This window comes from Serinus canaria, chromosome 1 (assembly GCF_022539315.1).
Source record: "Serinus canaria isolate serCan28SL12 chromosome 1, serCan2020, whole genome shotgun sequence".
NCBI classification, from domain to species: Eukaryota; Metazoa; Chordata; class Aves; order Passeriformes; family Fringillidae; genus Serinus; species Serinus canaria.
Window position 1 is genome coordinate 58,106,667 of NC_066313.1, and position 23,690 is coordinate 58,130,356.

Consider the following 23,690-nt stretch of genomic DNA (forward strand, 5'->3'; position numbering starts at 1 on the left):
CATCTTTGATTTTAGTCATGTGTGGTCTCACTGAAAATAAGGACTACTGTATATTCTTTCTGAAAGCCTTTAAAAACTGAAAAATTAAAATTCATTCTGTAAACAGCTGAGCAACAAATTTAACAGACCTTACCCTAGTGACCACCTAGCACACCTGAAGACATTGATAGGGGACACAGAATAATGTTTTAAAATAATTTTTACTTTTTGCCTATTCCAAACACTTGACTTTTCCCATAATTTTGGTGGGCAGAGAGAGGCTTTAGAAAGGCAAAAGAAATCTAAAATTCAGGTGTGTTTTAGCAGCCGGGCTGTTTCTATGCTTTAAGATAATCACATGGCATGAGTTAAGGATTTTATCTATATTACAAATCTGTTCTCAGAAGGCTTTACATTTCCCATTGCAGCCTTTGATAATTCAATTAGTCTCTCAAAAAGTTGGGAGCGGCTGATAAATTCACTTTAATGTTAAATAAAGTACCCCAGCAGGTTTCTCTTAATATCCTTGCTTCTCAGGGAGCTTAACTCTAGACCTCCCAAACGCAACTTTCTGCAAGGAATATGAGGGACTTTGGAGCAGATTAAAAGAACTGTCTCTACCAACATAGCTTCTCACCATTAATAAAGTTGCTTCAGATCATGGCAGAAATCTCACTCACTCACATGGCTGTCCATCCAGTTTAATTTATTTTAATTGGCAGCCTTTGGTCCCTCCATGGAACACATTCCTTGAATAGGATGAATTATCCCATGAACAGAGAATGGCATTACACAAGCTGAATTTAACCCTTCCCTTTAAACATTGTCTTTTGGGATTTCCAAATCCTATTGGCAGACACTGATTGCTGAACAATAAGTAGGAGGGGATTAGCTAGGTCTGCATTTACTATGTCTTTGGAGACTGCTGACAGAAGAGCCAGTTCTGTTTGTCTGCTTCTAGTAAATGAATAAAGAATATGTTACATGCAAAAGATGATGAACAACAGGATTTAGTGTGGTAAATAGATGCATGTCCCTGCAGAAATCAGATAGCAAAGCCAAGGGCAAAATCCTAACAAAAAAAGGCTGCTTTACTACTCACAAAGAGTTGGCCTTAAAAGGCAGGCTGTCATTGACCTTCTGTCCTGGATTACAGTTTTGCTAGGAGGAAGCCTTGAATTTTAGATGTATTCATCCATGTCATCAAAGATGCATGTTGTCATCACAGTTAGAGCGGGCTAACTGGGACACTGAAAGCTTATAGAAAATGCTGTATTTTCCTCTCCAAAGTCAGAAAATAAAAAGTGACTGAAATACACATATCCCACTTTGTGTGAAATAATTTATCCTGTATTTTTGCCCCTCTTCAATTACCTCTTTGAAATCTAATAGGCAATTACATTCCAGAACAACATTTGCTAATTTTTTTTTAAAACAGATTTTCACAGTAAGCAAAATAAATATATTACTTTAGATATGATTTTTTCAAATAAAGATTTCAAACAAATTAATTTCTAATGAATTAGTCATAGGAAACTTTAGGGAAGATGGTTTACATAAACATTTAAATTTAATCTATTATTTCTTCTCTTTTGTTTTTTGTCTTGAAAATCAGACTTACATAAGACATTCTTTTTATTCAGAGTGTTTAGCCTAACAAACAATTGTTCTTTATTTTCCCATACTAGCTCTACTTTTTCTTAATATAATTATTTCCTTTTTAATAGCCCTTAGCTACCAAAAAAAACATGGTCTAAAATTAAACCTAAACCTACTCTGGCAGATTCTATCCCAGTTTATTTTGTGAATATTAGCCTTACTTCTCTGTTGAGTAAAGGCTCTGAAAAACCTCTTGAAGTGCAGGCGCAATGAACTGGAAATAAATTCGTTGAAGACAGTTTGTAACATCAAGCTGGAATTTGTACATCAAGAAGACCAATAAGCTGTAGTCCCTAAATCTAGCTGTGGCAAAATTTCACAAGATCGTTTGATAACGCAGATAGACTTACAGAATTACCATCATTGGTTTTCCACTTGATTTTGTTTAAAGAAAAAAATAACTGCTAAGTAGTGGTATTAATTTTTCAGTGGTATTTTGACTGGTATTTTAAGAACAAAGTTGTTGGCAGTTGTTTATCATCATAGTCTGGCTCTCTGAGGAATACCAACTTAACGTTGTTGACTGAAAAAGTACATGCCAAATGTTAACTGAAAATTTATCTAAAGAGGGAATACTTGGGCTGACTTTGAAAGTAACAGATTTAATGAATGAAAGAGCTCAGTCCCAGTCAGCTTTTAAAATAAAAATTTTGAGATTGGATTTCTGAGAATGGAATCAGCAATTTGTTGGAATTCCAACCATGCTGCTCTATATCAATAGATTTACAAGTTGTCCAGTATTCTGCTCTGTTTAGGATTCAGCTAGATGTGTGAGCCAGCAGAGCCTGGGCTGCAGAAAGCAAGGTATGGCTGGACAGAAGATTTGGCTCTGCCCCCATGTTCCTTCAGAAGACAGGATGATGTTGTGGTTAAGTTGGCAACACTAAGCTGGCTTGCTAGGAGACAGAGTTGATCATCTCATCTGGATTTCTCTTGCTAAATTTCTGGAATGAAAATAAAATGCCACTTCACACCATGTCAGATATCTTTTGTAATTGTGGAAGAATCTATACATCAAAGTCACTCCCTGCTATGCTTGTGATATGAACTTGGAGTCGGGGCTGCAACTGCAAGAGGGGTCTGGATCAGCTACAATTTTCCTCAATGAAGAACATCAGATCCCAGTGTGTTCCTTCAGGCATTCAAAGTACAGCAATTTGTCACAAGTCTTAATTCTGTTAAAAAAAAAGCAGTATCTTGTTATAAGCATGCTATCACAGTACAAGGGAAGAAGGAAATTTGTTTGCTTTTCCCTGAAAATAGCTCAGTAGAAAAATACCATGAAACTTGATCTGACAAATATTCTGTGGATTTCCCAGATTTGTGTGTGCTTAGAATCACTTGGCTATTAGTTTGCAAAGGGACTATTTTCTTACCAATGGTAGGACAATGTTCATTAGGAGCACATTGTGGAAAAGGGGACTCACGTTGCTGAGTTACACCCCTCAATCCCACCTACAAATCCTTAGGAAATGTTGGGCTCTTAGACTTAAAGCGGACAATTTTCTGAGTGATGAAAAGCTTAGCTTATAGGAAAAGGCAAACCAGTTGATATGTATCCCAAACACAGCAGGACATCAACTTTATGCATGTGAAGATAGATAGAGCTGCCTATGAAGCGCTCTAGGTCTGGATCCTTTCACTGGCATTCTAAATAACTCTCTGAATCCATCCCTCTCCATTGTCTCCAGAGATGACATAAGATTTTTACCTAGTTTGAATTTTCAGAAATTAGATTATGTGACTTTCTGTTTGTTGAATGAAATTATTCTGTTTTATAGCTGCTGCTATGTCACTGATGAACCTAATATACGGCATCTGAATCTACATCCTGTGGGCTTTTATTCAGTCCCTTGAGTGACAAGAACTCTCATTTTAACAGGAGTTTTAATGGAAGCACTCTCTAGTTTGCTTGTTGAATGATAACAGGAGAGGTGAAAAACCTGTGGCCTGTCTTCCTATTCCCTAAGGTTTAATGCACATGCTTGAGGAAGTCAAGATCTTATTCTTCTCCTCAGCTGCAGGAATAGCTTTCCTCTGAGTCCTAAATAGACTTGGACAGGTACAGCTGCATTAGGAAAATCTATGCTTTACAGTCTTGCTTAAGGAAATAAATTTTAGTAGAAGAAGCACCTTGAGGATATTTCATCTTTGCTATCATGACTAATTTCAGATGCCAAACCAGCAACTTTTTGTTTTATTTCCCCCTCTTCTTTTCCAGGAAAAACTCATTTCTGTATGTTTTCTCAATTAAAAGCATTTCTCACTTTGCTGGGGGATTTTGAGATGAACATTGACACAAAGGTTAAAGTAACTTCAAAAGGCCTTCAATTTAGTATTAGTTCTATGCAGCTGCCTCCATCTTTCAGAGTATTACTGTTCTGCATGGTCTGTCTAACCAAAGAACAAGATTTTCCATGCTCTTTGATCTTTTAAAAATATATTGAAATCTGAAATCAAGCGCTTTGCCTGAGTCTTGACTCTGCTGGCAACAGTGATCTGAATATCGTAATAGCATGTAGAGTACCCCAATAATACCTAAAAAAAAAAAAGGCATATCTTCAGAATCAGTTCAGCTATGTCTAGAAAATGCTTAAAAGCTGTGAAGTCTGATGTGGATAAAAGAGGGGTCATAAACAACCATGCAAAGAAAAAAAAAAGAAGAATAAATAGAAAAAAATCCAGTTACAGTTAAAACAACCCTGTTGTTTTAAAAGACTGTTCAAAGTGCAAATGTCGTGCTAAGACAAGAGCATAATCTCCACCCAAAGTTATACAGATGGCACAGCTAAAATATTTTCATTATAGCCATAGTACAGAGTTCATTGGAAATCTTGTCAATAAGGCAAAAATAATGGCACCAAAAAATAAAAATCATCTCAACCCTTTCATTTATTTCTTTCACATTACCCATTTAGGTTAGAAGGTTTCTACACAGCAATAGTGGGGACAATTAAGTCTGTTTAACACGGAGACAGATGCCAGATGTATGCATGTAACAGTTACAGAGGAAGCATATGCATAGTATCAGCTCTACAAATAGTCAGGCTCCCTAGGCACTCGACAGTTTTGAAGCTAAGGGAGGGAATGTTTTTATGTTATAACATTTTCCCTTGGTGGTAGCAAATTAGCTGCCTTGTATCCATCTTCAGCTGGAACTGCAGAGTCACTTGAGAGCTTGCAAATAAGTTTAGAGCTCTGCTAGACTGTTTCTTAGGTACCTGAGAAGTGGTATGTGTACATACCACACCTTAGCACAGGCACCTGTGTAACAGGTGGAAACAAAGCAACAACAAAAAAGTTTGATTCTTTTTCTCATAAGAAAAATTTTTCTTACCTTAATTCCTTATAGAGTTTGTTCAAGGTCAGGCTGAGCCTTGCTTTCAGATATGGTGCTTTATTTTTGTCTCCTTGGGAATTAAAGAAATTCTTCTTAAAGAAAAACAAAGCAAAGTTACATTTTTATTAGCGAATCTAGAGGCTGTTTTTGAAGAACCATGCAGTAGATATTGGGGCTCAGGTTTCCCTGCTTTCCATTATCTGTGATAATCAGAATTCAAGCTAATAATAACTGTACAGGTCTCTTGCCTTTTTTCTCCAATAAAACACTAAGCCTGGGAGGAGGGGGACCCATTAAAAGAATCTTGTAAAGCCTACATGAAACCTTAAATGAAGTAAATATTATAGTGATGAGTTCCAGTAAATTAAAAGATTGCTTTAAATACCCTGAGAAAAATATGAATGATCCACACCTCTAATAGGTTTTGCTGCATTTTATAGCAGGTTTTCCCTGTTTCTAAGGATGTAGTATCTTTATCATCTCTACAGAGTAAAGATTTTCTTAAAGAATGTCAATAGATTAATGTTAACTGGCTTATTCTGAATCCTTCCATAGCTTTAAATTTAGCAGCTGCATCGTTGACTTGCTTTACCAGAACAGTGTTTAACTTATCTAATGCCTCACTGCTGACTTCCTTTGTAGGGCGTTCAGATAAGTTAGCTGAGGGCACAGCTAACAGAAATTAGCCTGACTGCATCTTACTTGGTGGTGATATCTGTAATTAGCTTTTAAGTCTATCTCCAAGACTAGAATACACTTTTTGTAAGAACATGGCTCAGATTAGCGGTTGCTAGACACCAGAAAAATAGCTTCCTATAGTTACCAGGCTTAAAAAGGAAGATATTAGTGAAAACAAAGAACACATAAGGACAACATCTTAGGAAATAATTCCCCAAATTGACAATTTTTCTTAAAGCTGTCTTTTTTTGCATCAAAGTAGTCTGACATCAGTTCAGAAATTGAAGCTATAACAAATGAAAAGATTACAAGTAAAAAGGTGAGTCTCAGTTGAGCAGCTGAACTGCTGCACATAAAAGTAACTAGTAGGAGAGATTCTTCTGTATTAGTGGTGTTAATATCTATAATCTCCTCAATCCCTGAAATATAAGAAGTTGATCTGTAACTTAGAATTCTTGATGAAGGGTATGGGAAAAGGAAGATATGAGTATTCTTAAGATATCTTCAGTAAGTGTCTTTCAGAAATTATTCCACTGTTCATGGAGAATCTGAAAATGTGGTCCTGAATCTGTTTACATGTATAATTCTCTTGGCCAAACTGGTTATATTTAGAGAGTCAGATTTGAAAAAGACATCCTTAATTATCCTTTCTGATTGATCTAATTGGAGCACTATCCAGGCAGAAAGTTAAGTAGGATAGCATTGTGAAACTTAAATTGCTAAGAGAATTTGGGCTCTTCATAAAGTGACACAAGGGTAATACCATTCTGCAAATCTCTTTGGAAAGTGGTAATGACACACCAGAAATCTTCTAAATAATAGTTTAAGGGACCCTCTAATCATATGATAAATTACTTAGCATGAGGAGGACTCTACATGAAACTCTTAAAAGTTTCTTTCTTTTATAAGAAGATATTTCTGCATCTCTATGTCCAAGTGAGAGCTCCTTAAGATGTCTCGACAACCTAAACTTTTTTTCTGAGAGCAGCATCATAAAAGATGTTCTTCCTCCTATTCTGGAAGATGCATTGTAAACCTTCCATGAAGTCCAAAGTATATGACCTGCTTACGACATCATCCCTTGAAGCAGAGTATGATACCCAGTAGGGTTTTCCATCTGTTGGTATAAAACCCACAAGGTCTCATTATGGCTGTTAAAAGAGATTTTGATTGTAAATCCAGGCATACTGGCAGGAATAGGGAGGAAAAATACTCTCTTTCATCAAAGTGGCCATTCAGATTTTGAATGGTTCAGCACCCATGCAGCTTTTGTAATTATTTTTATGAGACTTTGCAAAGGAAAACAGGTAGCATTTGAGGAGCATTACTACATTGATTTTTTCTTTGGACAAAACCAGGCTCCTACACAGGGGCTGACAGACTTCCATTAAACGGTGTCTACCTACAGCAGGATGTAAACAGAGCCATCAAAAGAACATAGAGATTTCTTCAGGAACCTGTCATGTCTCTCTCCTCAGTGGCACCCTCCTCAGTCAATATCTGTAAACAAGTTGTCATATCCAAATTTGAGGAAAGCTTGCAAAGCGAAAGCTTGGTACCTTCTAATTAAAGATTTGTACTCTGAGATAATTGGCAACTGGCAAGGAAAGTTCAGTGGTGTAACATACAGCTCATTGCTGGTGGCTTGATGGTCTGACAGATGGAGATAGCTCCTTGAAATTATGGAGCTTTTATATTGGTATTTTTAGGAAATGTCAACAGCATGATTATATTTTCATTAATGTTGTCTTTTCTTCCCATTCATTGCTTTTGTTTGTCATAATCACTTGTTACCTTTTGTCTCTAACTGTACAATCTGTTAATATTTGTATAGGCGGGCTCACAATGGTCCTGGTTAATGACTAGATTATAAGCATTGCCACACTACAATGTGCAGCATTTACTAAGTGCTGCAAATTAGATATGGAAATCATTGATACTATAATTATGACTAGCTCACAATAAAGTTAGTAAAAAGAATGTGAATATCATGCAAATTGTGCAAATGATTACACAAACTCAGTTAAATTTCAGATTTAAGAACCATTCCTTTTGTAGATGCCAGTGCCAAAACAATCCCACTGTAATATCTTTTGCAGTGCCTTGATCAAGAGTGAAAATGTGCTATATTAAAAATATGCTTTCTAAAAGATCCACGAGGCTGTCTTCTTCTGTTAATTACTGCAGTTTAGTTTTCCATCTTTCTCAGGAAACAATTTGGGGCTCTACAACGAAGATTTACAGTTTAAAGCTATGAATGTGTCAGGTCGCTAAAGCTTCACAGTAGCTTCCCAGCTAAGGGCTGGCACAGCTAGCCTTTTTTACATTTTCTACCTGCAGCCCAGGGCTAGGAAGGCTTTCTTATGCGGGATGGAGAAGAGACCAAAAGGACTGTTTCATGACTGTTGTGTGGTCTTTTCACTGCAAATTAGAGTTAAGGCCAGTCAACGTGTAGGCAAACAGTGGAAATCAAGACTGGGTGTCCATTTTCTTCTTTCTCCTCTATTAGGAACAAATGAGACATATTTTTTACTAGTTAGACTTTTTAGTTCACTACCAACTATAAAATTGTGTGTTGGTACCATTGAGAAACTTAGTGAAAAGTTTCAAGGGCCGTGAGCTGTGTCTGGGTGACAGGTAAAAGTTCTTTTTCTGCTGCAGAAGTTTTAACATTGTTGTGAATTTTGGAAGCAGAGCCTATCCCTGTCTGTGACTCACAGGTCTGATTTGCCTCCAGAACAGCAAGGCAGAGGCCAAAGACCCATTGTTGGGATCTGTGGACCAGCCCGCTGTGAGGATGGAAAATTTTCAGGTAACACAACTATTTTCTTTCTCTTATATTGTTTTTAATAAAAATATGTGATTGTCATTAAATTGTAAGCATTTAACTAAAGCATACCTATGTAAGAAATGTTTTAAATTTTCCATTGTGCTCTCTGTAATCCTGAAATATTCCTCCAATCTTTATTGTCTGGGACAAATGTGAACTAGAATTAAATCCATAGGCCATCATGCTTTTATGCTTTTGAAGTGTTTTATGTGATAACAATATGAAATATATTGTCTTTATCCTGTATATAGAAAACAAGCAAACAAAGCCAACTAAACAAAAATCTAACACCACTTGTGAGAAACTGTTTAAGGATTATAGACCTCAGAAACTTTCATTTATAATATCAGGAGAAAAACATGAGATCCAAGAGGTTTACAAATGTGGCAGTCCACTCTCATTTTACTGCCAGTTATTTTGCTGATCTGAGCTATGTAATTGCTTTGCCTGACTGAAAGGAGCCTTTAAACAGACAAGCCAATATAAAGACTCAGATAGGAGACAGCTCTGTTTAATAACAGCAAGAGAAGTATAGAAGTATTTGTTTATCTCTGCTCCTTTATGTCAAAATCAATTGTAATTAAACAGAAATCCAACCACAGAGGTAGTGCTTTAGCTGATTGTTCTCAATAGAAATGTCATATAGACCCGGTGTTTAGGACATGCCAAAGCACACATTATTTGTCTCCTGTAATAAATATCTACTTATAGCCTTCCCAGTTCTTTAGTAAAGGCAATTGCCTTTCTCAATTAAAAAAAAAAAAAAAAAAAAAAAAAGAAGAAAAAGAGTAAATCACCATTTAATGTAAGTTCTGTGAGGTTTCTGGTCATATTTTAGGAATTACTGAAGTTCTGAAAAGCAGAGTTAATTACATCCTCTGTTAGATATTATGTGGCATTTATTGTCCATCTGCTTACACATATGTACAGAAAATACAGATCTTTCATATCTATTTAAGGTCTTAAAAATATGAAGCATTATTAAAAATATAGCATTATTTTATTAGTCTAAAGCACTTACTGGTGTTGGTGGAGGTTTTTAAATAAAATTATAGAATGGTTTGAGTTGTAAAGGATCTTAAAGATCATCTAGCTCCAACTGGCCTGTCATGGGCAGGGACACCATCCACTAAACCAGATTGCTCAAGGCCCCATCTTGGCCTTGGACACTTCCAGGAACAGGATAACCTGTTCCAGTGCCTGACCACCCTCAGAGTAAAGAATACTGTGTTTGTGGTTAGACCAGGGAAATATAAGCTGCAGAGAATTTTACACTTTGTTTCATACCTGAGTAAAATCTAAATGGAAATACCTTCAATAATGAACAAAAAATTCACATCAAGGGTGATCTCCGACACAAGTCAGTGTGAACACTTTGTGTGCATTCATAGACAGATCTTTGTCATGTGAAAAAAGGGTCATCAAAGATTTGCTTTACTATTCTCTGCAATGCACTGAAGAATAGAGCATTTAAAGAGTGAAGGTATTGTGAAACTGCCTGCTTTCAAGAAGAAGGCAGCATGTGTTTTGAAATGGGTCCTCTAGTTTAATTTTTTGTTTGGACCTGTTAGTTGATAGTCATTCCAGTCAACAGAATCAACCTATGAAGCATTCCTGACAATTAAGGCTTATTTTTAGCTTCCACATTCATAGAATAGAATTTAAAAAAAAGCCACTTTGAAGAAGGTGTTTATGCAATAGCAAGAAAAAGACATCCCCCATTGAAAGAGAAAAAAGAATATCTGAAAGACAAGCTTTCCTAGGACAATTAAAAATAACAAAAGCTACTAGTATTTTAAAATATTTAGCTTTATGCATGTACTTAGCTAGCCATATTCTTATTTAGTCATTATTGATGAACAAATGGCAAATAAAGCTATATTTTTAAGTATTTTGTGAGTGAAAAGTTCTTAGAAACGAATGCATTTGAATGACAATCAGTTCAAATCTTATGAATTAAAATTATCTTACTCTTTCTGCCTTGTTTAACTCCAAATAAATTTGATAAAATAGTTTACAGGCTTTTTGAGGAACTGGATGGTGTAGATCTAGCTGTAGGTCTAAGTCTATGCCTATTTATATCCAGACTTGTTTATAGGGATAATCAGGCTTTAAATATACATAGATTCATTTATTTACATAAATATATGTAAAAGCATATATGTATCTGTGTATATACATATATTTATAGTCTGATTTCCCATATATGGGAATATTGACATTTAGTATTAAATTGCAAGGAGTACTTCAATACAGACTATAGTGTTCTTCACCCTATAAGTATAGTACATAAAATACTTCTTGGAATTCTTTGCATGCTGAGGTTTCCCTTTTTTTTTTTTTTTTTTTTTTTGCTTTTTATGTATGTATAATTTAAATAATTAGCAACCAGTAAAATTGCAAAAAACAATGTATTTATTGACTTGATTTTTTCATTGAGTTACTGTTAAAAAAAAAATAATTCTTGAGCTACTTCTTTTTAATCGCTATGCAAATTTCATATAATTAGTGAGCCAAAATAAGATATCTATTTTATCCATTGAAAAGAGCCAGCTATCTAAAGCATTAATTAATTAACTTCATAGTGGAATATATTTACTGTGAAAGCAGTACCCACAATAATTTTGTTCAATATTTATAAAGAAAACATAGGAAATTGTAGATACCACAATAAATGAATCTTTTTCTCTTAGATTGCTATAGAAGGCAGATATTAAATAGAACTCATCTGCTGATAGAATAAAATATGTAAGATATGTCTTCTGCTGTGCCAAAATACATAACCTGCATTACATTTTCTTTGTTTCCAATATAACTTTCATCCTAAACCATCTCTGAATTTCCATCCAGAATACGTTTTCTATCTAGGCAACTGTTGTTTACAGATATCTTGTTTCCTTTTCTTTCCACAGCTGATAATTTAGCAGTTCTATTTTAGTGTATGTTCTCCCCTAAGTGCATAAAGCACTTCTGACTGTTTACCCTTAAAGCTCCAGAGAGTTAGGAAAACCTCTAGACTGCTTCTGTTTATGGTACACACATGCACTGTTAAGGGTTTATTTTCAACGGGAGGGAGACAAGCACAGACATAAAGACTGATGGTGCATATCACTCTACCAGCACATCTTGCTGTACAGCACAGCATATAACCTATTTTACATATATATATTTATATATTTACCTTTAAATTGATTCTGTTTTCTCTTATCTACTAATTTGGCCCTTGGTGGTGATAGTTCATGTTTGTAGTTTCTGCTACTAGTATAAAAACCCCTGTTTGATTTTCTTCACTGTGTGGTAGCTGAAGCAGTCAAAACTACAGGCTAATGGTGAAACAAGCAGCTTATAATGTATGATAATCAATACTCAAAATCCATTCCCTATGATGTGACATTAAAGAATGAAATGCAAAGGCAGAGATTTTCAGGGCTATAGGAACAAAGCTCGTGCAATGCAGGTGGGATTCAAATCAAGGTCATTCCCTGTATTTTTTGTAGTTTTTTTGGCTTCATATTTAATTCAGTCACTGCCACCATGTCCAGATAGCAGAAGTGGAAAGTTAGTCAATACAGTGAGTAGGAATGCAAGTAGAGAAATTGCTTTAACAAATGCAGGAAGTGAGAAGGGGAAAGAAAATAGAGCATGCAATATGTACATAACATATATATGCTATATGATATATAACTCTTACTTAGAGATTGCTAGCAAACTTTGTATTTTTGTTGGCAGTAATGAATAATCCAAACCCTGTGAAAGGCCCCTCCCCATACCAATGTATGTCTATGCATGTGTGTGAGAGCTTAAAATTATAAATCTTCAAACATAACATAGTTGTAGTAAATTAACCTAATGAGTGTTGAAAATCTCAAAGCATAGTTTTTGGCACAGAACAGAATACCTACTGAATAAGTTTGCAGTCCTTCTTTCCAGTGACTGAGAACTTCTCTGAACTTTACCTTTCATTGTTTGTTTCAATGTTAGCTCAGGGAATATTTTTTTTTTAAAGAAAGACAGTTCAGTAGAGTTTTAGAAAAAGAGTCAGTTTAAAAATAGAATTTCCTAGTTCTATATTTCATATCTATCTATTTATATATCTATATCTATATGTATATATATATATGTGTGCATTGTCAATACACAGAGCAGAGCATTACATAAATACATATATATATATATATATATGTATGTGTGTGTGTGTGTGTGTGTGTGTGTGTGTGTGTGTGTGTGTGTGTGTGTGTGAATATTTATTTAATTTATTTAAAGACAATATGACATAGAACTACTACCTAAAAGACAGAACGAATTTTTGTGATATAGATGTCTTTTTTTGTGGTATGATGAAATACACTATAATATTTGGATTGTTTTTGTGAGAAAGGAAAGAGCAAAGAGCGATCTTGCTTTGATAGAGTAATTGAAAAGAGAGGAGCAGAGAAAAGTACTGGTCCATTGATTGTGCAATTCTGAGCATTTTATGGTAGCTAACGTGCAGCAGGGTTTTATTTTTGTTTTTTGTTACACAGCAACAAAATTGTTCACAAATATCCATACAAAGGATAGTTAAGCTTACAACATAAAAGTTAGTTGGAAAGCTGATTAGTTGTTTAGGTAAATTTTTAAAAGTGCCAGAAAGAATTTACTCAGAATTGTCATGAATTCCATATGAGAGAAAAAGTAACTTTAGATTTTGTTTGTGAAAATCCTGAAGAAAACACCTATTTCTCCTATTTCTGTAAGTCCACTTTTAAAGTTAGAGGCTGAGCTTGCCAGAAGTCTACTCTGAAGGATCAGAAAGATGAAGGTGTTTTTAAAAATACATTGATTTGGTTTGTTTTGTGGATTTTTATGTTTCTGAGTGAGTTTTTTGGAGCAGGAGAAGTTTGGTTGCTTGGGGATATTTTTTTTTTTTTTTAGATAGAGACAGAGAAAGAGTGAGAGTAGCAGTTTCCCTTGGCTGTTTTAAAGCAGCAGCTGTTTGATGCTGTAGAAGCTCCAGAAAGCTAGATACAGAGAACTTTAGTGGAGGTGAACTAATGGGTGGAATGAGGTGTATAGCTATGTCCTTCATTTGTATGGCTCCCATTTCATTAGGCAATTGCCACACATATGTTGTCTCTGTGGTTATGCATACCAATGCCATCTCGTTCAAGTGAAGCAAAATCAAGCGCAACAAACTTAAATTTCTTCCTCAAAATCTTTTCAGTTCTGCCACTTTGTTACAGTCTTAAAGCTGGGGTTATTTTACTCCTGCTTTTCATCATGATAATTTTAGTTTTAATTGGATATTAAAAGTAGCATGTGGATTAGTTTTCTTTGGAGATCATAGAATCAATGAATGGTTTGTGTCAGAAAGGACAGAAATATCTACCATGGGCAGGAATGTCCCTCACTAGATCAGGTTGCTCCAGGTCCTGTCCAACCTGACTTTGAAACCTCCAAGTGATGGGACATCCACAATTTCTCTGGGAAATCTGTTCCAGTGTCTCCCTACCCTCATATCAAAGAGCTTCCACCTCATGTACAATCTAAATCTTCTTTCTTCTAGTTTATGCAGCCCAGGACACAACTGGCAATCTGGGCTGTGAGCACAGGCTGCTGGCTCATGTCCAACTTTTCATCTACCAGTAAACCCAACCCCTCCCAACCAGTCTGCTCTCAATCTGTCCATCCCCCATTCTGTATTGATACTGATTTCTCCAACTCAGGTGCAGGACCTTGCACTTGGACTTGTTGAACTTCATGATGTTCATGTGGCCCCCACCACTCAAGCCAGTCAGTCCTTCTGACGGAATCTTTTCCCTCCAGATGCGAACCAGATGCACCATTCAGCTTGTGATTCTAGGGTGCACTCAGCTCCATTGTCTAGCTCATTAATGCAGATAATAAATAATGTTGGCCCCAGTGTGGACCCTGGAGGGACACCTCTCATTTTGGTTTCCACTTGGACATTGAGCCATTGACTGCAGCTGTTTGCATATGACCATCCAGCCACTACCTTATTGATCTGACAATCCATCATCAAATCCATCAATCTCCCATTAAGCATCAAGAATATTGTGGCCATATCAACATTTGTCCATATCAATGGTCTTATAAAAGACTTTGCTGTGTCCACTGATGCATTCACTCCATCCTTGAAAGCCACCAGATTAGTCAGACACAATCTGTCCTCAATGAAGCCTTGTTGTCTGTGTCTAATCACCTCCCCATCTTCCATATATTTTGATACATATTCCAGGAAGATCTTCCAGGTTTTTTCCAGATACACAGCTGAGGCTGACTCACCCCTATGAATTTCATGTTTAAAGCCCCTATGTTACATCCTTTTCCTCAACAATCACTTTGTTCTGTTGTCTCTGTACTTAATTCTTGCTTGCTTTTGGTATTTTTTCAGCGTTTTCACCATACTTAGATTTTAAGCCTTCAAGGAGGAAGCTCATATACAGAATGACACTTTTTCATACTACTGTATCACTAACAACTATCAGTTCTGAGCAAATTATCACAGTTTAACATCACTGTGACATAATACAATTTTAGTTTAATTAAAGTCCTATTTATTCATATCTTTTTAGAAATGCGAAAAATGTATTTTCTTGGATTCCCATAGATCATCTTTGGTGATTCTTTTGTCATGTTTCTCCAGTGCAATCATTCATTAATCAGGTGGTGATATAAGATTACGAGGAATTTATTTTCTAATTTAGAAAGATAATGATTGTTTAAATTCTCCCCATCTTTGGGTCAACATGTTTGTCCTGCTTTTCTGAAGACTTGTTCTGCATTTCTGTATGTGTGTTTCATCCTTATATTTAAAGGTATGCTAACAGTTTTTGGTCTAACTGGAATTCCATGCACTTTTAAAATACTAATTTCCTCAAAAAAATGAGTATGTAGCCCATATGCCCATTTTGTGAAAGAAAAATTATTAAGATCAGTGTATAATTAACTGAAACCTAGAGATGATAAAAGGATTTACATTATTTATTATTTTTCTTATTTCTGATAGTTGGTTAGAGTTGTGAGTACAATTATAAGACAGTAAATATTGGCCCAAATGTAACATATTTAATGAAAATGAGATACAAGCCGAGGTTTTTAAAACAGAAAATTTTCTTTTAATTGTAGAACAAGAAGTACCAAAACTTATATTCTAAAAGTGTACCAAGGGAATCTCATTAAACCATATTCTTTGAAAGAAACAAGGATATAGAAATCCTATCTGAAAACATCATCAGTTCAAATAGTGTGTCACCATTTGTCGTTCTTCCAAATTGTATGTATTGAGCAAATCCATTTTCACTTAGTTGCACCAAAACAAAAAAGGGAAAACTGATTACATGATCCATACTCATGTCTAATAAAATTGCAATATGTGCTTTTTGACAAGCTTATATTTAATGCATACTGATGGAAGATTCTAGGTCTGTTCTCAGCAGAAAAAGTAGGCTTTTCAAGAAAACCTTTTTATTTTGTGACTGTCACACAACATAACAATTACAAGTGAAATGGAGGTGACAAAAAAAGAAAAAACAGCTTGCTGATTTTTATGAAGTGTTTGTATTTCCAGAAAGGCAGTCACTGCTCAGTTATTTGATTTGAAAAATTAATCCTTATAATTCCTTTTGAGTTCCCTAAGTACCGTTCACTCTTTTCTAGTATGATTTTTACAGAATAAAGCCTAAAAGATTTCTACAGCAGATTAGTTTACAGATGAAGCTCAATTCCACTGAGAATGAGTCTCTAATGACCCCTTTATACTTCCATTGGGCTGCGTGAATGCTTTAATAAGTGGAGAACAGAGTTAAATAAATGTATTGTCTCAACTAACAGGTTTATGCAAACCTTCTGAAATATTTTAATTATAGCTTCTTCTTTTTCTCCATAATTAAGAAACCAGATGTCAAGTAAGTCCATCACGTGATGATCATCGCCTATTCATTAGCCTAAATAAATCCACTTATAATTAGAGGTTTTTCTCTTTCTCCTTTGTTTTGCAGAGCAAGAAGAATGTGTTAACTGCACAGATGAATGCAGAGTGCTTGGTCATTCTGACAGGTGTTGGATGCCACAGTTCCCTGCAGCCAGTCAGGCTGAGAATGCAGATTATCGCACAAATCTCTTTGTACCCACAGTTGAAGCTAACGTTGAGACTGAGACATATGAAACTGTGAATCCCACTGGGAAAAAGACTTTTTGTACATTTGGGAAAGACAAGAGAGAGCACACTATTCTCATTGCCAATGTTAAACCTTACTTAAAAGCCAAACGTGCCCTGAGTCCTCTGCTTCAGGAGGTTCCCTCAGCATCGAGCAGCCCAACCAAGACATGCATTGAGCCTTGCACCTCAACAAAAGGACCACTGGATGGTTGTGAAGTGAAATCAGGAGCCTTGGCTGAACCAAGCAGCCAGTACTTGTCAACTGACAGTCAGTATCTATCGCCCAGTAAACAGTCAAAGGACGCTTCCTTCATTGCATCAGATCAGATGGCTAGGGCCTTTGCAGACGTGCACTCCCGAGTGAGCCGAGACTCGAGTGAGATGGACTCTGTTCTGGAGCAGTTAGACCGTTCAGCCCGGGATCTAGGCAGGGAGTCGGTGGATGCCGAGGAAGTTGTGAGAGAAATAGACAAGCTCTTGCAGGACTGTCGGGGAAGTGACCCTGTGGCCATCAGAAAGTGAGGGGGAAAATAAGGACAGGCTGGCAGTTGCATTCCTCTTCTGCTGATTGAAAGTAAATCAATAAATAAATTCCCTGGTTATAACAGAATTACAGGAATGAAGGAAGACCAATGCTGCTTTAAGGCTTTTAGTGAACATCTGAAGTGCCCACGAGTATGTTCTTTTCACTGCTCTTTCTTTTTGACAGATAACACTGGTTTCATTTTGACCAAACTTTCATTAGGACAGAGTCAAGTACACCAAGAACAAAATGAAAGAAGGAAAGACAGTGCCATTTTGACAATCTGATAGGAAGGTGTGAGAAAGATGGAATGGAAATACGTCTGATACTTTAAGACTGTCCTCAATAGCTGATGCTGACTTTACTGTTTACGTATAAACCCCAAGAAAAACAGGGTTGAATAATGCTGATCTGTGGTGAATTTCCAGCAGCCACCACAGGCTTCTACTGAAAGTCCTATAAAGAGTTCTTGTAGTAGTCCAAGCGACACCAAACATTAACATTCATTTGTGGTAAACATTTATGTACAAAGTTATCTGCCACAAATATGAAATATGAAAAAAAAAGAAAAAAACAACAATAAAACAAAAAGAACCATTCCAGATCATTATTCAAGAAAACATATCCTCATCGTTAATGAAACACTACATATCATATTAAGGTTAAATGTAAAATTATATAGTCCATCTTGTCCTGCACACACATAAGCTACTCACTTGATAAAATGAAAAAAAAGATTTTAATATCTATTTAGCATTTTAGTGTCCAACAAAGCTATAAATAGTTAGTGATAAGCTAAAAAAAAAAAAGGAAAAGAAGTGAAATAAAGTTTGGGAAAAAAGAGTTACCTTAACTGTAATGCAGAAAAGAAATTAACATTATTAACACTTTTTTATTCATTTGTGGACACTAAAATAGCTCAGGAAAGTGAAAATGTCAGACATCCACAAAAATCACATGGTCATTTAAATGTGCAAATGTAAGAAGATTCAGTGTGTTTACATCAAATGACATATTTTTATTGATTTATTGCAGATTCAGTGCATATGAGCCAAATTGTTGAGTGTATAAGAGCTATATTGTGTATTTTATTAAATTAATATATAGTTGTGTTGCAAAAATATTTGGGCTTATATTGTAAATGGCAAGTGTTGCCTCAGTAGCTGTCGAACTCTATGAGTTTTGTTTTTTCCTGCTTCCTTTTCCCCATGGAATATGGGAAGCAGCGCCTCAGAGCAAAGTCTCTTGTTTAATGTATGGTCTACGAAGTACTGCAGTACATAATCTGTTCAAAATATGTTTGAGTGAGCTGATGGAGCTAACTGAACAGCCTACAAATACATCCATCAGACATGGTTATGTGCAAGTCCTTGTAGAAGCTTCTATTGCAAGCCTACGCTTAATAACAAAAATTACACTCGAACCAACATCTGGAACCTCCTTGGGTTTGTTTTTTTTTTTTTTTCCCCAATACATGCAGCCAGCCTGTTCAGTGTAGGATATTTGATTGAATTCTTCAGAGATGCCACCATTTTAAAAGTTTTGATATTAAGTTTATAAAGCTGAAAATTAAAAATAACTTGGGATATAGTTTCTACTTTTTATTATTGTTTCTTAAGAATGTTTTTATTGCATTTGAAAAATTCAAAATCGAATGAAACTTGGAAAAGAGCAAATGAACTTCCACAGTACAAGAAGAAGCAGAAGAATAAAATGTTTAGCTCAGGATTTGTCCCTTATATACTTTAGATACTCTGCTGGAAATACTGCTGGCACATTGCTTAAAAACTATGATTTTGGTTTCTTAAATTTAATCTGTACTATAAAAACATTTATAAGAGGGGTTGGCAATCTGAAATACCACAAGCCATAGTTTTTTTGGTCAGTTCAAAAACAAAAGTTTACCCAACAGCCTATTTTGGTCTAGGGATTGCATTTAAATGGTGATTTTATCTAGTCAGTCCTACAATGAATTGTCTTTGGGAGACACCAATTCTGACAGTTTGCTTTTAGCTCCTGTTAAAAAATGTCTACAATTACATGCAAAAGGAAGGATCTTGTACATGTCTTATCAAGCTACTCTCCATGTTTTGGACAATTTATGTATCTAAAACGTGGTGTTGTCTGTGTTCTATAATTTTTTTCTTTTTTTTTTTTTTTTTGGCCAGGAGACCCGAGATTGGTTTTGCTTGATAGCTTGATAGCTTGAAATTCCATAGTGAAGAGGATTCTTATTGTTTGATCAGTCTTTTCTACGTATTTCTGTGGTGCCCATCACTTCAGTGTCTGTGCACCAAGTCTTTAGCTCTGCCAGTGAGATCCATTATTCAGCAAAACCTACGCCAGTATGTAAATGCAGTCAAGTGATGGAGATTTGTGTATTTTATAAATGATTTTAACACTGAGTAACCAATTGTACAATTCATTGTATGTTTCTGAAGACATAAAAACCACAACATTCTGAGAAAGGGCTGTGCCAATGTAGGAGGAATTTACCTTAAGGCTCTCTGTCACTAGTGATTTACTAGCTTTAGCTGTTTAACACATTATCTGTATTTAGTAGTGATTATTTATTTACCACTCTGATGTAATTCAGAATTCATGACTCACAGCTTTATAGAAGAGTTTAGGAAATCTTGCTTTTATTTAATATGTCTTTCAACTGCCTTGTTTTGTAGAACTCTGGCATACTGCTTCCCAGTATAAGATTATCCCAGGTTAAAAAATTTATTTCACAATTTAGAATGGATACATAATGAACCATTAAACCAGCAGAGCTTATACAATGTGAGTTTTGCTGGTTCACTCAAAATTAACATGATTGTGTGTGAAGGACATTCTGCACACAAAAGATTTTAAAGTTTTTTTCCTCCATGATATCTCTACTATCACCACTGGAGAAAGAGGCAGGAATGAAAGATAAAGTTTATGAGTTATTTCTCTCATTTTTTACACACATGCTTTATAAGTCTGAAAGGAAGTATCTGTATGAAAGGAAAGTTGGAGCTAAGGGAGGCAAGTAAAGCAACTAATAAATTTGTACTGTACACTGTGAATAATTTATAAGGTATTCTGTATCTTTTTTTAATTATAAAAAAGCCAGCAATTTGGAGTTCCTTATGCAAATGGCCAATCAAATCAGAACTCAAAATCAGACCTTTCTTGTTTCCCTTTTTTTCTTTAATTGGTATGTTTATCAGGAAACAGATTCTCCTGAACTGTGATTTGCCACTTAAGAATAGATGTTTCCCAAGTTACCCCTAGAAGTCAAACTGTGTTCATAGTGGAGCAAGATACATCATTCAAACAAGCTTTCATGTTGCTTGCTGTCAAAAATGGAAGGGAAATTGCTGAGGTCAAGGAGGAGTCTGAAGCCTAGCATAACATACACCCACTCATTATTGTTTAATTGCTTTCTTTTGACATCAGGCAGCAGTTATTATTGCATTAATTTAAATGGGAGTTTTGGCTATCAAGATTTGTTGACTTGAAGTGTAATTGAATGAAATCTGATTAAGGTTTTGACTTCTCTGGCCCAATTGTGATACAGGTTGGCATTCTCATTTATCAGCCCCTGTCTCCCCATATGGCTCAAAGTTGCACCAATGACTGGTGAATGACACAAAAAAAGCAAACAAAAGCAGCATACATTGTATGGATTTTCTCAACCGCTATTGTTTAATGGCTGTGTTTAATGTGACCTATCTGGAAAATGAGGACTACGAATAAAAAGCGATTACTAATAGTGGTGTTGCCTGCTTTTGCATTCATTAACACAGAAGAAATGTGTTAAACACTGCATACCACAGGGAGCCTGATGGTAATTACTTTGGAAAAGCAACTTGTGGCAATGCGGCTGTTACAGCTAGTTATCAGTTTGCCAAAAAAATGACAGTTCCTGCTTCATTTATTAGAAATGTGTAACCGTTTTCTCTCAACAGGAAAGTGGAGAAGAGTTTTCATCAAGCTGGGTAGGTTTATCTTTTAAGCAGCTGATGCACTGAATCCCTACAGGCTGCTATTTGCTCATAGAAACATGGAGCTGAATAAAGGATATTTTGGTTTGGTACACTGGTGTGAGTTCACCAGAAACATTATAAATGGGGGGGGCTGTAAGTTCTTAAAGATTGTCAGCCTAGCAGGAGAGATCAAAACACGACTTGAGTATACAAGTGGAGATCAACCTGAAGAATGCAAGGAATTGGTTTTTGCTTTTTAACTTTTCTAATTTTATCTTTCTTAAGAGTGTGAGTAATTTTCTTCATATTGCTGTAAACAATATGACAAATTGCTGGGAAAAATATTATTAAGTTCCATGTCTGGTTTTTTTGAGTTTGTTGTTATAATTTAACACTTTCATTAACCTTTTTTGTTTGGTTGGGTTTTGATGTATTTGAGCATTATGATCAGTCCCTCAGAATGTGTGGCCCTCTCTGTCTGCTCCTGTGTGACTGTAGCAATTACATACCAAATAGGGTAAAGCCTGTAAACCAGAATTTTTAGGTTTTTTGGGGTTTTTTTAAGTGGGGAGTTTTTTGAATTTTGTTTGTTTGGGTGGGTTTTTTTAAGTAGTTAAGTATATAGGCATTGCTTTTGACATCTAAATAGAATTTCAGTTTGTTCAGAGCACTACCAGTACTATAAAGGTGTGTGCTATTCCTGCAGACAGAATTACCTCTTACCCATTTCATTTTTTTCTGCAAGTCTCCTCGTCAGAAACAAAACTAGCCTGCATCTAGTTAGCTGCTCATCTTAGGAACTGAAACCCAGCAATGTTATTTCCCCTTTTTCTGGCTACATATATCTGTCTTTCTACAGGCTAATTTCCAAAATCTAGCAAGTCACTGTCTGTGCAGAGTCCTGACAGAATGTACCTTCTGCTGCTAATGACCTCACTGGACATGGGATGTTACTTTTACTGTCTACAACTGTGTGTGATTCAGAGCTTGGCTAGATCCACAGTAGATGTAGAACAAGTCATAAACCATCCTGGCTTTTCTTTACCCAGAATACAGTCATTGATTTCTCATTTGGAAAGTGGCCAGTCCGTCAAACAGACATTCTTAGATCTCCTTTAAGCCAACCACGTATTACTGCTTCAGGGTGTTCACTCATGGGATAAATACCCTATCCTTATCCTTTATTGAGTCTAAGACATGAAGGCAGCTGAAAGCTTATTTCTTCAGTTAGTAATGTTTCCCTAAAAATGAAATTTCTCCAGTAGAAAGGACAACTGTCTGCTGTACGCATAGTTTGATTTGTGAAAGGTCACCTTAGTTTCAGTAGTGCATGAAGAAATGGATCAGGGAATTAATGAGCCATCTAAGAATTTTCCAAGACACGCACTCCATAATGCATATGTTATGATTCAGGGAAAAGAGCACAGCATCTCAGTTTATTTATTGTTGATTGTTCCTGATAATGCTTGGCTTATGAAAATATTTAGTTCTAATTTTGGGGAAAAATTTTTTCTCTGCCTGAGACACAAATTATTTTTAATATTTTTTAAGAAGATTTTTTTTTCCTAAATACAGACTAGTCATGTGTTGGGCCCTTTGTTACTTTGTGAAAATGGTGTTCTGACGTGGTTTCCCTCTTTATGTTCTTTGCATTAGAGCTAATACCTTTGATTTGGGAAAGACTCTGTAAACATTGTGAATTTTTTCTTGGTAAGAGTTATTAGTATAGGACTAGCTTGAAACATAGATGATTGGACAGCAGATTCAGATGTTGACCAACAGAGGAAAGGAATAATGAAATTTCCATTTCTGTAAACATATTTTATTTAATACTTTGAATACTAACTCTATGGAAATGTTATTATAACGCACCTACTGAACTGCTACCAGAGAACTAGGAGAACAGCTGGCCAGTAATCCTCAGTGTTTTCCAAATTAAAAGTTGTATCTGGAAATCAACTGATTCCTGTAGCAGTATAGCAAGTCAGCAACAAGAAATACTCCTTAACAAATTTACAAATACTTTGCAATACCTGTACATTTTCCATCTTTGTAAGGGCAATCACACACAGTCACACTGGCTTTTCAATGGTTTGATTTGAGACCTATAAAAATGGATCACTAGACTGGCATCAGCATTGAAATTAAAACACCACAGATCTCTGACCATCAGGAAATGACATCTATTTCTGTTTTTAGTGTCTATAGGAAAATGTTCCATGCACATATTTTTTAAACATTTTACAACAGGCATCAATTATGATGCTGCATGTGGTAATGATTTCTACAAGTGACCCTATTAGTCACCACTGCTTTCTTTTTATATGTCAGTTTAAAATTCTTTACACTGAAAATTTATCTAATGCAGAGAATTTAGAGTAGATTTCTTATTTGTCTTCACACTTCTTACCTTATAATAAAAAATATTCATCATAATATTTGTAGCTAAGACCTTAATTTATTTCTTTAAATTCTTTGATTTAAAAATTGATTAAATCTGCTGAACTATATTGAAACAATATTTTTATTTTCCGAATAAAATACTTAGATTTTTATGAACA

At 35.5% G+C, this 23,690-nt stretch overlaps 1 protein-coding gene across 1 annotated transcript in view; it reads left to right on the forward strand.

Moving 5' to 3' along the window:
* The window catches only part of PCDH17 (protocadherin 17), an 87,839-nt gene extending 66,969 nt beyond the window's left edge, over positions 1 to 20,870 (forward strand). The window contains exons 4-5 of the mRNA XM_030234982.2: positions 8,394 to 8,468; positions 16,487 to 20,870. Of these exons, the coding sequence (XP_030090842.2) occupies positions 8,394 to 8,468; positions 16,487 to 17,169 (758 nt within the window). The 3' untranslated portion in view covers positions 17,170 to 20,870. The remainder of the gene's footprint in view (positions 1 to 8,393; positions 8,469 to 16,486) is intronic.
* The last annotated feature ends 2,820 nt before the right edge of the window (positions 20,871 to 23,690 follow it).